This window comes from Arvicanthis niloticus, chromosome 26 (genome assembly GCF_011762505.2).
Source record: "Arvicanthis niloticus isolate mArvNil1 chromosome 26, mArvNil1.pat.X, whole genome shotgun sequence".
NCBI classification, from domain to species: Eukaryota; Metazoa; Chordata; class Mammalia; order Rodentia; family Muridae; genus Arvicanthis; species Arvicanthis niloticus.
Window position 1 is genome coordinate 7,850,810 of NC_133434.1, and position 16,571 is coordinate 7,867,380.

The 16,571-nt window shown below is 38.8% G+C and overlaps 1 protein-coding gene across 1 annotated transcript; it reads right to left on the bottom strand.

The window, feature by feature from the left end:
- Positions 1–4,267: 4,267 nt before the first annotated feature.
- On the bottom strand, positions 4,268–7,396 carry LOC143438832 (olfactory receptor 8G18-like). Its single transcript, XM_076924516.1, has 2 exons — positions 7,280–7,396; positions 4,268–5,663 (listed from the first exon to the last, which is right to left on the bottom strand). The coding sequence occupies exon 2, from the start codon at positions 5,645–5,647 to the stop codon at positions 4,712–4,714; it is 936 nt and encodes a 311-aa protein (XP_076780631.1). The 5' UTR covers positions 5,648–5,663; positions 7,280–7,396; the 3' UTR covers positions 4,268–4,711.
- Positions 7,397–16,571: the final 9,175 nt, after the last annotated feature.

Below are 16,571 nucleotides of genomic sequence, written 5' to 3' on the forward strand. Positions count from 1 at the left end.
CATCCACATAAGCCTTTGAAAGCACAGCCAAACAATACACAAGACATATTCAAATTAGTAAATATACACAAATATATATATATATATATATATATATATATATATATATATATATTGCATATAACATATCCCTTACAAAGTCATATGATCAATTCTTGGTTCTGACATTCTGTCATCATTTTGCGAGACATTAGAAATTGTATGAAGCCAGATCCAACTAGAAAAGGTAATACATCATGTCTATGTTTTTTCCCTCTAAAACAAGCCACTACAATGAGTCTAGCTATAAATAGAACCAGGTTAATATGCTGAAATCGATGACATTATACTCCAGAAACAAAACAAAACAACAACAGCAAAACTCCCCCTATATGAATTCTCCAGAATATTCTAGTTATGATTTATAAATTGCTATTAGCACAGAAAGTAAGTACTGTGTTCAGGATCATTGTGACTACAGGAGATGATTCTCAAGCCTCTTAAAATGATTTATGAGAAGATTGGGAAGGTGAATATGTGGGTTAGAGAAGATATAAATGATATACAAAGATCTTGTTCGGGACTTATTGTATATGCTCAAAATACCAGAATGGCAATGGAAGCGTAGAGAGTAAACATAGTGCAGAAGCTTTAGAAAAACATGAGAATTCCATTGAGAACTGAACTGCACGGCATTCCTTTTACATTCACTTGACTTCAGTGTTTTTCCTGTCCTTCTATTTTATAAGAGGCTGAGAGAAAAGACAATGGACTACTTCCAGTTTAGATGGTAGATTAGAAGCTGTCTTTGTAAGATGCAGGGAAGAGGAGTCTTGGTGAGAAGGAAATCTGTACCCCAAGATAGACAAAAGACATATTGCTGATGCCAAGAAGTGCTTACTGACAGGAGCCTAGTATAGCTGTCCCCTGAGAGGCTCTGCCAGAGACAGACCAATACAGATATGGATTCACACAGCCAAACATTGGACTGAGTACAGGGACCACAGTGGGAAAGTTAGGGCAAGGACTGTAGGAGCTGAATGGGTTTACATCCTCATAGAAAAAAACCCAATATAAAACAACCAGAGCCCCCCACCCCCCAAAAAAAACTCTCATGGCCTAAACCACCAACCAACAAGTACACAGAAGGTACACATGACTCCAGCTGGATATATAGCAGAGGATTGCCTTATTTGGCATCACTGGGAGGGGGGCCACTTGGTCCTTTGTAGGCTTGATGACCCAGGAAAAAGGAATGCTACAACACTGAGGCAGGAGTGGGTGGGCAGTTGGGGGAGCATCCTCATAGAGGCAGAAGTGAGTGAGGAGGGGATAGAGGGCTTGTAGAGGGGAAACTGGGAAAGAGGGTAACATTTGAAATATAAGTAAATAAAATAACCAATAAAAAGGAATTTATAAAAGGAACTTATAGGATAGCAGGAATATATGAAAAACAAAAACAAAACAGAAAGATGTTATGGACAAAAGAAGCACTTCAAGGTGAAACTGCTTAAAGGAAAAGGTCATACCTGACCACATTCCTAAAACCCTGTCTACTTGGTCATTCCTTATATACCTGACACAAGGCCCAAAGGCTCTTACTGTTGTTATCATTGTGAATAGCTACTGAACCTCAGTATCATGGTGAACAGTAGTGAAATATAGAGTATTGCCGAATCTCCAAAGTGAGACATAAAAGAAACTTAAAATCCATGAAAATTCACAAAGATAAAAGTACCCAGGTCAACATCTTCCCAGGGTAGCTAAGATGCAGAAGGTACAAAAGAATTGACTGAACACTAAGAATGACTGTCATTTGGCACCATCTTTTTGATGAGCAATAAATACTGTCAGTTACTATATTCAGAATCCCAATGAAAATATACTATTGGCAGTCTCTGAGTGTAGTGGGATTCTAATCCAACAACATGGCTACATTGGCTGGAATACAGACACACCTGTAGTCCTCACTGTTATTCCTGAAAATGAAGATAAAGTTAGTTTGTAGAAGGAAGAACCAATTTTGGAAAGTGATGCCTCCTTTAGTGACAAAGTGACAAATCATAGAAACATTTAAGAAAATAGGATATGTCCAACTCTCACGAAAACAGAGGATAAAGTGAGATGATATAAGAGAAATAGCACAGAGAGGGGAAGGGAGAGAAGGAAAGAGAGATGTGGAAAAGAGAGAGACAGAGACAGAGAGAGCAGAGAGAGAGAGAGAGAGAGAGAGAGAGAGAGAGAGAGAGAGAGAGAGAGAGAGATTTACTGTGAGACTTTTACGGAGCCAGGTTGATGAGAGAACAAACTAGACACAGGTAAACTAGCCAGATAAGTAAAAGGAATCAGAAGATCAATTTGCTAAAGGTAATTTGAGGTCAAGTGGAGCAATTCAGTCAGAATTGAGAGAATCCAGTTTGAATCAGACAGGTTGGAGCATTTTGACCCATATACCTGAGTTAAACTAGCCAGCCAGAGTTTAGAAAGAGATGGAAAATGTGAGGTTATTCAGCAGTAAGTATCAGAGGATGTAAAAACATTCCAGGCCTAGATAAGATGTTACAGAGGCTAGAATATTCCAGGACTAGTTATAGCTTACCAGATCAAGTCAGTAAGCCTTAGAGACCACAATTAACATCCAGAAACTTAGAGTTACATTTACATATGAGCAAGTTTATTGAAAGGTGTAACTGAGGAACAAGAACACCCATCTTATGCTGAATGTGATTAAAAATACCCTATTTTGGCCAAACCATCAAAATAGAAGAAAAATAATAAAATAAACAAAACCCAAAAATGCCCCTTTCAGTTTTCATCTTACCACAGTCAGATGTGGGGAAAGAGTAACTAACCCTCAATAATTGTCAACTGGATTGCAAAGTGGTGTGGCTAATTTTGAAGTCTGTGTGGTGAGTTCTACGTAAGTAAAGTGGAAAGTAAATAAGTCAGGAGAGAAGGAGGTGAGAGAATATCTTGGCCTCTGACAAAAGAACTTGATATAATACATCATATTTTACTGTTCAGCCATGTTTGTTAAACCTCTATTCACAATAGCTAAGAAATGGAAATGATGTAACTGACCTAAAACTGATGAAAACACAGTGGAATTTTATCGATTGAGGTACCTCGGTCAGAAAGGAAAACAACACATGATCTCCTTACCGCATGAACAAAATAAAGAAAAGGGAGTGGTTGTGGTGGGTGTCTACTGTAGAGATGGAGACAGTAGGAAACAGATGCTATGAACAGGAAAATCAAAATACTAGTGGAGACTCTAACTGGGGAGGGGATGGGAAATCAATGTAGAAAGAGAAGAACGGAAGAGAACAAAGGGATATATAGCAACAACTATGTTTAAAAATAAATCAGAATTCATATAATTCTATGTTTACCTAAACACACACACACACACCACCCAAAATATTATATGCTATTGCTATTGACCTTAGTTGTGTTCCAGAAACTAAAAGTAAATATTGCTGAAGACACTATAGTATTCTGACACAGAACGTGGATGAATAAAGTTGTATTTAAATAGAAGACTATTTTCTGGAGACTAGGTTTCACAACATGGCCAAATGAAATCCAAGTTGACAAGGGAGAAAAAAATTTAATAGTTGTATTCAGCTGTGACATTCATGAATCAAAATAATAACCAGCAAGACAAGATATACCTAAGGTGCAATGATGTCATTTATATTATGATAGTAAAAAATACCCACTAAATTGTTCTTAAGGCCCACTCAACAGGAAAAATTCATACCTGGTTCTATAAACATAGTTATCTGTGAGTTTCTGATGAGATTATGAAACCTAAAGCAGAATCTAATAGTAACACTGACACAAACTGCTCTAATATCTAACTGTATATGTAGTACTTATTAAGTCACCCACAGATAAATTTAACTCTTTTTATATCAGGTGGTGACAATTACAGAACTCTAAAATTGGTCTAAATAAATGAAACAACTGATGGTGTGGCAACAGCACACTCATCTATGAACAATACAACCTCCTTATGTAAAGCTTACGTAACATTTGAGAAGAAAAAAGAATATTCTAGCAACCAGAGTACAAGAAGGCCTGTGGTAATATTGTGTCTTTTATGTACGACAGGAATGTGGCACTGCACATCTCAATAATATAGTTTCCTAAACAAGAAACAAAAATGATGCCATGTGATACAGTAATGTAGAGCAGGGACATCTCAGGGCACCCAATCCTGAGTAACTAATGATTGCTGAGACCTCAATCTGTCTTCCTATGGTTATATATGAAGGAAAGGAAAAGAGACTATTGTTTGACAGAGAGCAGAGATATCATGTGAGGATGGCTGGTGGGAGATGAGGAAATGATGTAATTACAGCACTAACATGTGAAGTTCTCAAAACAGAATAAAAATGAATGAAAAGTACTTTTGTGTTTTAATTAAGAATGAATTTTTTAATTTTAAAGTAACATTTATCAACTATGAAATATATAACATGATGGGCAATAAGCTATGAACATAAGAATCCACGTCTTTCTTCCCATTTGTCCACATTCTTGATTCTGAGAAATATATGAGATATTAGGTGCATAAAATTTAATGTTGACATTTTTAATAGTAAAAGTTATCAACGTGTCATAGCAAATGTGTAATAGTAATGACAGGTAAAATAAGTAGCATCAATTCAATCTATATGTTTTTGGACAGTTTTGCTCTAATTAATAATCTTCACATGACTTCTGTTTACATGAATTTTTTTCTTTCAAGAATTCTCTTCAGTGCAAGAGTGACATCCTTATTCCTTAGGCTGTAGATCAAGGGGTTCAACATGGGAACAACAGTAGTATAAAACACAGAGGACACTTTCTCTTGGTCCATCAAACTCACTGATGATGGCTGTAAGTATGTAAATGCAGTAGAACCATACAAGATAGCAACAGCAGAGATGTGGGAACTGCAGGTGCTGAAGGCTTTGAACTTGCCCTCACTGGAGTGAATACGGAGGATGCTGGCAATGATGAAGATGTAGGAAGTAACAACAGTCAGCATTGGGACACAGATGTTCACTGAACCAAAAAATAGAATCAGCATTTCATTGATAGAGGTATTAGAGCATGCAAGCTTCAAGAGGGGGAGAAGATCACAGAAATAGTGGTCGATCTCATCTAATTTGCAGAACTGAATCCTAATCATGAAACCAGTATTTACTGATGCACAGAACACAGCAAAAATATACACCCCTGAAATCAAAGAACAGTACATCTGATAGGACATGGTTACATTGTAAAGCAAGGGGTTACAGATGGCAACATAGCGGTCATAGGCCATTACAGCTAATGTGTAGCACTCTGCAGTTCCAAAACTGATGAAGAAGTAGAGCTGAGTCATGCATTCAGGGTAGGAGATGGTGTTCTTCTCTGTTAGAAAGCTCACCAGCATTTTAGGGGTAACAACTGTGGACTGACAGAAGTCAATGAAGGATAGACTGCTGAGGAAATAGTACATGGGTGTGTGCAGGTGGGAACTGAGTCCAATCAATGCGATCATGCCCAGATTTCCTGCCACAGTGATCAGATAGATTGCTACAAATAGGAGACAAAGGGGCAGCTGGAGTTCTGGTTTCTCTGAGAGTCCAGCCAAGAAGAACTCAGTCACTGTGCAATGATTTGCTGCTGCCATGTTCTCCAATCAGGTCCTGAAGGAGTAAAACAATTGTAAGCCTGTTAAAGTGACTTTATACTCCTACTGAATCTGAGACTTAAAATTTTTTGTGAATTCAAAGCAATGTCTCTAAGCAAGATGGAGAGTAGGTATTCATGTAGAAAAGGGCACAACTGTGTTATGAAGGCAAGATTTCACTAAACACACTGAATTATTATCCAAAATCATATTTCATGAAGGGATCTCTGGGAGTTCTTGTTTTTAGACATTAACATTTTTCTAGTTCTTAAGATACGTAGTCTGTAAATGCCCATGTAAAAATTAATTTCTATCTGAACCATCCTTAGCATTAATTACTGGACACAGGGTTCTATTTGGATTAAGGACTGGACACACGGTAATACTAGAATTAAGTCCTGGACACAGCAGAGCATATGATTTTAAGACTCACAGTGACTGTGGCAGCATGCACAGGATCAATGTAAGGCAACACAGTATCAGCAAGGAAAGTAGGGTTCAGCATAAAGTTCATCCCATTTAAGGAGCATTGAAGAAGGCAGTCTATAGCTGCTGAGAGAGGTATATCAATTTTCTAGCAAAGTGAAGTAGGAGACACATTGATAGTGTGACAGAAGGAAACCATATATCCAAATATATGTATGGAAGGGACAAATTGGTCATGATGGGAAAACAATAACAAGAGGACTCAAAGCTGCATGGGAAAGGAAGGAGCATGAGCCTGGGAAGAGTTGGGAGATGGAGAATAAAACTGATCAAAAAATGCTTATGAAATTGACAATGAGTTAATAAAATTATTTTGAAGCTTAAAGGAATAAAAGTAAGGTAACAAACCCATAGTGATAAAATACATCTGCCAAAGAGTTTATATGGACTAGATAGAATATGTGTATAAGTTTTACCATAAAGATATCAATTTTCTAATGTAAACTAAATAATTAATGAAAAAGCTTTATAAATAAAGTACCTATAAAGTCAGTGTGTAAACAGTAAACATGTATGTGAACATATGCTCATTAAGATAAAATATCAACGAAATATAATTCCTAAATTATATTACAGTTATTCATTGTCTATGTCTTAGAATGATGATTATTCTAGAGAGTATCACTGAGAGTTTTTCTTTGTTTTCTGGTAAATATGCATTTCATTTTATATCCTATCTAAAACTATGGCTGACATGATGTGATTCTCCAAAAATTTTGTAATAAATTCATCCTTTCTACAATGTGCTCAGTTCAGTAATTTCTGAACCTCATACTTTCTTGAAAAATAAATGACACTACTAGCCAGATGAGCTGTTGCACTTATTTGCCAATCTCCTCAGTAATACATGACTGCAAAAAAAATGTTCTATGGTACTTTTATTAATAAGGAAATTAGATGAATGAATGAAGTATATACAGATACTTCTACCTGACTTCTCACTGTGATTTCTCTAGGCATTATTGTCCTAAATGACAAGTGTAAGTATGTGAGAGAAACACATTACCTTAATTCTCCTGAAATACTCAATATCAAATTTATTTGCTGCTTACCAATGGTACTAATCCTGGAATTGTGAGAAGCAGGCACTCAGCATTCTATAGTTAGTATTTAAAAGTCAAGCCTAGTCATCAATGACAACAGTACCTTTGAGTGAGTTTTTTATCTCAAGTCATCTTCTTCCAAAATTCACTTAGTTTGTAACACTGCAGTTTCAATTTCACACCCATAGTATTCTGAGCAGTTGTAAAGCTCTGTTCTGAGTTTAATTACTTCAGGTACTCTACTTTACAAAATAAACATTCCCTAAGGACATTCATTGTTTTATAAATTTGCTCCCGAGAAAAATAAGCAATTATCAATGATAATTCCCCAATTGTGAAGCTAGTCTTCAAGTAATTTCTTGTAATTTTTAAACTTTCAAATCCTATTAAAAATGTTGAGTATGTGAATCAGTAAGAATTGTGTTTTAGTATTTACTATAATCCAACAGGTGTTGGTGGGTTTGAGATTCAATACATTTCTTAGTTTCCTCTGGCTGACATGAGAGAGCCCAGAGTGAGGTAACAAAGTTTTAGAGGAACAATGCCTTTACTGATGAATTATATTGTGTTGATTATAAGTTTATAGTTGTTTAAATAATAAATCTATTCATATAATTATTATTAACAGTTTTTCTAAGAAACAAAACTACTTTGATCTTTTCCTAATTTAAGAAACACAGAAAAACAATATAATGATCTAAAAAAAGGATTGGGGTACCCATGTGACTATAGATGCAGTTGAGATATTTCAGGAGTAAAGTTAGAATGCAGAAAAATCTAAATTCTTTTCTACTTTCATTTTATTTATTTATTTATTTATTTATTCATTTATTTATTTATTTATTTATGCACTTTACAACCTGATCACTGCCCCCTCCCCTATTACTCCCTTCCCAGAGTCCCTCTCACCAGCCCCACTCCCCTCCTACTATGAGAGAGTAGAGATCCTTCCTAAGTACCCCCAACCCTGGCATATCAAGTCCCTGTAACACTAGAGGTTTATTCCTCCACTGTGGCAAAATAAGACAGCTGAGTTAGGGGAACCAATTCCACAGACAAGCAACAGGTTTAGGGATACCCTCTGCTTCAGTTATTCTGGACCTAGACCATGAAGACTGAGCTGCACATATGTGAGAGTGCCTAGGTCCACCCCATGTATGTTCTTTGGTTGGTGGTTCAGTGTCTGAGAGCCCCCAAGGATCCGGTTTAGTTGACTCTGTTGGGTTTTCTATCCCATTTGAGGCCCTCAAACCTTCTTCCCAACTCTTCCATAAAAGTCTCCAAGTTCCATCCATTGGTTAGCTTTGGGTCTCTACATCTCTCTGAGTCAGCTGCTGGGTAGAGCCTCTCAAAGGACAACCATGCTGGGCTCCTCTCTGTAAGCATAGGAAAGTATCATTAATTGTTAGAAGCTATCTAGGATAGGCTAAAGGCTAGCAGGAAACTGTCCTGAGATGGTCTACCATTTTTGCATGGACTGCAATGGACGCTTTCTGGGATGCAAGACCTTGAGGGACCTCAACTCAGGATTGATTCTTGCTCCTGATATGCATTTCCTGTCATTATTAAATTAATACAATAATTTCTGGGCATTGGCCCACCGTATTGGGCAGATTTTCTGCACATCTCAGAAGATTTGCTATGTAGACAGATAATTTCTTAACTCTTAATAGGGATTCTATAGAATTTTCAATTTTATACTAGAAATTATTGAACCCTTTATAGAAAGGGCTGCAATTAAGGCCCTGCAAGTCTTTCACATGTCACAAGCTATTTACACTAGGATGGAAAGCAGTCATAAAACAGATTCATGATTTAGGAAAACATTCATTTTTAGCTGGTCATAAAACAATTATCTAATAACTAAAAGTAATAAAAGGGAAATGATTTATTGTAAGTGCAAGGAAAGAAGATAGATTATTGACTGGGTTTTTCTATACAAAACTTCAATAGTAATGAGACACTAAGCATATGATTTGCCTCTTGATATAAGTGCTTACACATAAGAATTATTAATTTAAACTCTTAGCAAACCTATGGAACTACCTAGAAAATAATGTTTAGTTAGATAACTAATCTTAATAGAATACATATAAATATCTCTGTTCTTCTTGTTCAATTTATGATTTGAATTTATGTTTGAACTTGTGAACTATTGAAAATTGATTCTTGGAATACTATGTGATTATGTTGTAGCTCGAGTGTGAGCATGGGAGCTGTTGGGCTGTGTTGTGGTTCCCGTGTGTCTGCCGCCCCAGGCAGTTGGAACCGTGGCTCTGGGGAGCAGAAGCATAAGAATTTGACCGAGTATCCCCCAAGCAGCAACAGGCAGGCGCTGCGCGGGGCTTTGCTGGGCATGAAAGATCTCAGCCTGAAGTCCTGTGAGGGCAGAGCTCTTGAATGGGGACCCCTGGACAAGAAGGCCAGGAGCTACAAAAGAGTTGAGACTAGGGACATTCAGGCTGGACTGGCCCACAGTCGACAGGGGTGAGAGAAAAAGCTCCGGCTGTGCCCCACAGGGTAGAGACTCTTGGTTGTGGCAATTGCTTGGCTGGATCATCGCTGACCCAGCTAGCTTGCTTGAGTTGTCAGGGCTTCAAGGTGGGAACATAGAGAAGTCTTCTAACAGGAAATTAAGCAGCAGCTCGGTAGTCAAAGGCCTTCTCCACAGTTCCCCATAGCAGGCCCCAAAGACTTGAGGAAGTCCATGGTTTTAAAAGGTTTTTTGTCATGGTGGAAAGTGAATTTGGCTGTACCACCCCCCCACCCCCAAACTCAGGACAGACCTGAGTTAAATAGGGAGAAGGGAAGATGGTCTAGGGAGGAATGCTTAATTGGCTATGCCCTCTGGCCTTTAGGTATCTCATTAATATGGAGATCTCTTAAGGCTTAGGCCTGTAGTCACACCCTCTACCTGTGGAGGGGCTGGTAGGGGCATTGCCCTAAGTGACTGAAAGGCACTGATCAATGGAGGCTTTTGGCCATGTGTCAGGAGCCTGGATTCTGGGAGTATGGCAAAATATATGCCGTCTCTTGCAGGGCCTCTGGCCATCTCTAGTCAGTGCTCCACCAGAAACCAAGCTATCCTTTCAGTCCCACAACTCCTCCTTTTTCTTTTCTTTTTTTAAGGAGGGGTGTCACTGGAGTGACTGTGTCACTTGTAGTGAAAATTTTGGATGAGCAAGTCAAAAGAAAACACTACACAGGCTGTAGGAGGTAGCACAATTAAGTCACAGATTAAAGATAGTTGAGGGTGGAGGTCAGGAAGGCAAGGAATCATTGTCATGGGTTGTACGGTTTGCTGGTAATAACATCTGATTAATCTAGATAGACATTATGTTTTCCTTACTAACATGTAAGTTTCTCTAAGTTCACTAGCTATTTGACAAGAGAGTTCATCTATAGCTGGAAAGTCTAGGTCTGTGTTCTGTAGGACTCAGCACATGTCTCTGGATCTCAGCATGTGTCTTGGGAGACTTCAGTCAGATGAGGTGTCTGGAGGAAGGCAGCTTGGTGTCCCAGGCAGGTTCCAGGGGATGGCATTGTCTCTGCTGGATTTGTGGGAGCACTTGTAGGATAATCACAATGTTGGAGCATCACCCCAACAGGGGGATGTCTGCAAAGGGTGGATCGCAAGTATTAAGCTACTTGGGAGCACATCACGATCTGTTGTTATGATCCTAGAAAGGCAAGGGTGTTTGAAGAAACTTAGTCTTGGAAGGCACCTATGAGTCTGTTTTGGATGGCTGAGGAAGAAAAACATCGTGTTAATATGTATCTAGGACAGGCAGCAACAGTTTGTCTGTAAAAGGAAACTAGTTGTTAATTAAGGATTGAAAATGGTGATCAGCAAAGTTGGTTTGACCTGTGGAAGTAGATTAGATGACTTTTGAACCTTAAAGAAATCTCAAAAAGGTTGAAAATTCTTGGACATATATCACAAATGTTAGGGAGAAAAGGAAATGTTTAAATAAAAGCAAGAAAAATGTTGGGTTGAAAAGCACAAACATTGTTTCAGGTATTCCTGATATGGAGAAAAAGCATTAAAAACTTGGGTTAAGGGCCTTGGGTGTGGTTCTCTGTTGTCCTTGGCAGGTTTAGAAACAGTGGAGGAGGGGCTTGCTCTGCCATATGGTGGCTGTGCTGCCATGTGGTGGCTGGGTGCTCTAGCAGAGAGGTCTCCTGTATTCTCTGTTTGTTTTCCTTAGCCGGTAAATCCTAAATGTAGAGAAGGAGAAAAAGGCCAACTTTGAAAAAAAAAAAAAAAAAAAAAAGCCTAAAGGAAGAAGCATAGAGGCTTGATAGGACAGTTAGAGCAAGAAGAAATGAGAGATTGTGTAAAAGACTAGAACCATGGGGGAGACATGTGGAAGCTGGGTTGGAGCCTGCAGCTCCTTGGAGCAGTTCCTCCAGGCCAAGCCTGGAACTCTCAGCTTCGAGAAACTGTCTCAAAAGGAAAGGGGAATTTTCCACCCAAGGGGAGAAGTCCTAGAATGAAGGTCTAAGGAACACAGGAGCGACAGGATCAAGCAGGGTCCTGTACCAGCTGCTTCAGGCAAACCAGCTGAACTAAGTGGCTGCAGCTAGATGCAAATGTTAGAGGAGGAGGGGGAGAAGCCTACACTAGCAGGTGGTGCACAAAAGACTGACGACCCCTGGAGGAGATACACTGGGGACTAGAGCTTGGAGCTGGTGCTCCTGAGAGATAGAGTTCAGTCTGTCCAGGCCTGGCCTGGGGTTCTCATCCATGAGAAGGAAACTGTCTCAAAAGGAAAGAGAAAAGTCTCACCCAAGGGAATGCGTCTTAGAATGAGGGTCATTGTAGGCACTGTGGCCTGAAAGGCAGCTGTTAGCTGTGAAGGAGCCCTCTCTGTGGGGCTGGGAGATAGGTAGAGAGTGGAGACTATGGAGTCGTTACCATCTTGTCCTTGAGTTGGAGGCTGTAGCTAAAGTTCAAAGGGAAGAAGCTGGCCAGGAACATGTGCAGAGAGAGGACTTGGGCTAGTCTTTTGAATTAGGCAAGAGTTATACTATAGCTAAGAGTCAAAGGGGAGAAGCTGACCAGGAACACGTCGAGAGAGAGAAAAAGAGAGAGAGACAGGGAGAGACCTAGCCTTTGAACTAGACTGAGTGTTACTCACTGCCTTTGAGTTCCATAGAGAGGTTCTTTGTGGCCGCCAGCGGTGTCTGGGAGCCCAAAGACAGAGGTCACTGGTCTGCCAGTCAACCATTTTGGCCCAGAGACCCTCACTCAGGAGCTCTGCCCCTGTGAGACTTCAGGCTGAGACCTCTCCACACCCAAGCAGAGCCCCAGCAGCTTCTAACAGCCCAGCATAAGCCTAAAGGCTGCATGTAGGGAATTCAGTCAAAATCCCTCACTTCTGCCTCTCTGAGCCATGGCAGACATGCGGGAACTACAACTCAGCCCAACAGGACTCATGCCTACATGCGAGCTACAGCCCCACAATCATGTACACTAAAATAATATAAGAACTAGGAATGATGACAATAAAGAAGAGAACATAGGAGAGCAGAGAAGCAGGCAGGCTTCTTTATACCATGAAACAGTATTTTTCTTAATAGCAGGTTTCTTCTCACTAACCCTTGTGGTTAAATTAGGGAAGAGCTGGAAGAAGCTGAGGAGGGTGACTTTGTAGGAGAACCAGCAGTCTGAATTATCCTGGATCCCCGAGATCTCTCCAAACTGGATCACCAAGCAGGCAGCATACACCAGCTGATATGAGGCCCCCAACACATACAGTAGAGCATGTCTAGGTTCAGTCAGAGAAGATGCACCTAGTCCTCAAGAGACTGGAGGTCCTCAGGGAGTTTAGAAGTCTGGTGGAGTAGGAGTAGGGTGGGAACATTCTCGTGGAGATAGGGTAGTGGGGAGGAGGTATGGGATGTGTAACAGTCAGAGGGTGTACTGGGAGAAAAATAAAATCTGGAGTGTAAAAAGAAAGAAAATAATAATAATAATAATAATAATAATAATAATAATAATAATAATAATAATAATAAAACAATAGTGCAATAGTGTCTGGGTTTGGTGGCTAAAGATGAGATGGATCAGCAGTCTCTGGATAGCCTTTCCTTTAGTCTCTGTTTCACTCTTTGTCCCTGCATTTCCTTTTGATAGGAACAATTCTGTAATAATATTTTTGAGATCAGTGGATGACCCCATCCCTCAGTTGAGGGTTGTGCCTATCCACTGAATATGTTCTTTATCCTATCCTCTTTGTTAAGTATTTCAGCTAATGTCATCCCTGTTGGGTCCTGGAAACCTCTTGGGTCCCTGGCATCTGACACTTTCTAGTGGCTACTCCAAGTTTCCCATCCCCCACTACTCCACACCTCTGTTCAATTTCCTGACCCTCTGTAATTTCCCCCCATATCCTCTTGTATCTGAACATGGCCTACCTTTTCCCCCCTCTCTCTTTCCCTCCTACATCCCTCCCTCCCTCTACCACTGCTCTTTATTGCCTTCCCTCTTCTGAGTAGGACTGAAGCATCCACACTTTGGTCTTCCTTCTTGGGTTTCATATGGTCTGTGAGTTTTATCATGGGTAATCCCGATCCTTTTTTTTTTTTTTTTTTTTTTTTTTTTTTTTGCTAATATCCACTTATAAGTGAGTACATAACAGGTGTGTTCTTTTGTGACTTGGTTACCTGACTCAGGATAATCTTTTCTAATTCCATCCATTTGCCTGAGAATTTCATGAAGTCATTGTTTTAAATAGCTGAGTTGTATTCCATTGTGTAAATGAAGCCCATCTTCTGCATCCATACTTCAGTTGAGGGACACCTGGGTTGTTACCAGTTTCTGGCTATTAAGAATAAAGCTGCTATAAACAGAGTGGAGCACGTGTTCTTTTGTTATGGTGGAGCATCATTTGGGTATATGCCCAGGAGCAGCATAGCTGGGTCTTCAGTTATCCTCAGATATCTCCAGTTATTGAGGAAGCTACAAATTGATTTCAAGAGTGGTATTCCATTGTGTAAATGAAGCCCATCTTCTGCATCCATACTTCAGTTGAGGGACACCTGGGTTGTTACCAGTTTCTGGCTATTAAGAATAAAGCTGCTATAAACGGAGTGGAGCACCTGTTCTTTTGTTATGGTGGAGCATCATTTGGGTATATGCCCAGGAGCAGCATAGCTGGGTCTTCAGTTATCCTCAGATATCTCCAGTTATCTGAGGAAGCTACAAATTGATTTCAAGAGTGGTTGTACGAGTTTGCAACCCCACCAGCAGTGCAGGAGCTTTCATCATATCTTCAGTGCAAGGTCTGTTCCTTGAATTTTTGATGTTAGCCTATCTGATTTGTGTACAATTATGTAAGGTATATTGTCAAGACATTAAAGCACTGGATTTTTGACATACTAGAAATATGTACAAATGGTATTAATTACTTGACATAAACTTTTGGTCAAGAAGAAAACCTGTACAAATAAGGGGAATAGCTAATATATAGTATTTAGACGTTTTACCATTATTGACATCTACCACATGTACTGAGGTAATATGATACAGTCATAATTTTTTATAAAAATTTACCTGATGATTAAATAAAATTAGTTTGCATTTATCTCCTAGTTATTAAAATGGCAGAATATGGCAATCTTTTATATTCATTTCCATTACTAAAGCTTTAGATTTTTTCTTAGATTTTTTGAGAATTTCAGACATATGTGCTTTTGATAATATTTATATTCTCCATCAACTCTTTATAAGTCCATCTTTTTCCCTAGTCACATAACTTTGTGCCTTCTTCCCCCTACCATCAAGTATAATTTTCAGGCCCACACACTCTTGGTTGTATGGCATTCCCCTAGAACATGGTTGATTTGTGTAGGCCTAAACAAAGTAAACAGACCCTCTTAGCTCTCAAAAACTATCGAATGTTAATAGCTCCTTAGCTATAGGCATAACTTCATTCTTCTGCTGTCTGTTTTGATATTTAATCTGTTTGGGTTAATACTCTTCTTGTGTATGCTGTCGCTTCTTACCTAATTGTGAACCCTGTAAGATACAACAATAACAACTATAATAAACTGATATTCACTATTCATGCAATAGTGCCTTGAAAATGTCTGGACAATGAACCACTTACTTATTAAACTTAAGGTCTACCTCACCAGATGAAACCCATATATAGCACCAAACCAAATCAAGAGCTCCTTTCTAGATAAGTAATAGACTCTAGGAAAAAACCTACTTCTTATGTTGAATTATTAAACCTTTTGATGAATTATTTTTTTATAATAATGTATACTAATTCCCATACTTGAATTCTTATCTTCTTTATAATCCAACTCTTTTCTTGGAGTCAATTTTTTCATTGTCACATCACATTACTTCAGAATCAATCTGATAATTATGTTAATATTTTTGTAGTATCTTTCTATGGTTATCATAATCACTGAAAACAGTGGGATTTCTCTTCTCTTCTAAATACTTTTTAATAGTTTTTATCCATACATAAGCACATCAAAAAATTAAAATTCCACAAACAATATTTTCTACTGTTACATATGATTATGATAAAAATTTACTTGGTATTAAGTAATATGATTAAAATTGTATCCATACAAGCCTTTTAGTTTTATGAAGCAATATGTCTTCAAATTATTAAGTGCACGAAAAGTATTTACTCTATATAGGCCTCTAGATTGATTATAATATCTAGGCTACAAATCCAAATGATCAACTCTTTGTTCTGACATTCTGTTATCATTTTGGAGATGTCAGAAATTATACAAAGTTGGCCTCATTTATAAATAGTATTTCACTGGGACCACTCTTTCTTCTAAAACTAGCCACTATGATATCTAGCTATAAATGGAGCAAGCTTAATATAATGAAGTCTATGACATTGTAATCAAAAATGAAAAGAAAAAAAAAAAACCTCTCTCCTGTATCAAGTCTCATGAGTATTATAGTCATGATGGATAAATTCTGACTGGCACAGAAAGTAAGTACCATGTGTAGGAGGAGCTAATGCGGGAGAAGTAAGAAGAGGAAAAAGAGGAGTAAAGGGAGGAGAAGAAGAAGGAAGAGGAGGAGCTAAGGGAGATGGAGATTGAGAGAAGTGGATATGGAGGCTGATGTTCACTTGTCTGTAGTAGTCAAAGGTAGTTGGTATATCTAGGTTGGGTATTTGGTTACACCTCTGATTGTAAGGGTATCTTGTTATTGATCATTGCTAAATATATAAGCCTTTGGATAATCTAAGCATTAGAGTCTCATCTGTACTGAGCTTGCGTGGTTGGCGGGATGATCCGGGCACTGCCCAGCCTTGCAGAGATAGCGTGGAAGATCGGCAGGCATCTCATGAGTGGCAGGGCTGGTATCTTTGGCTGGCTGTTTCTAGCTGTGGTGTGCACATGGCCTC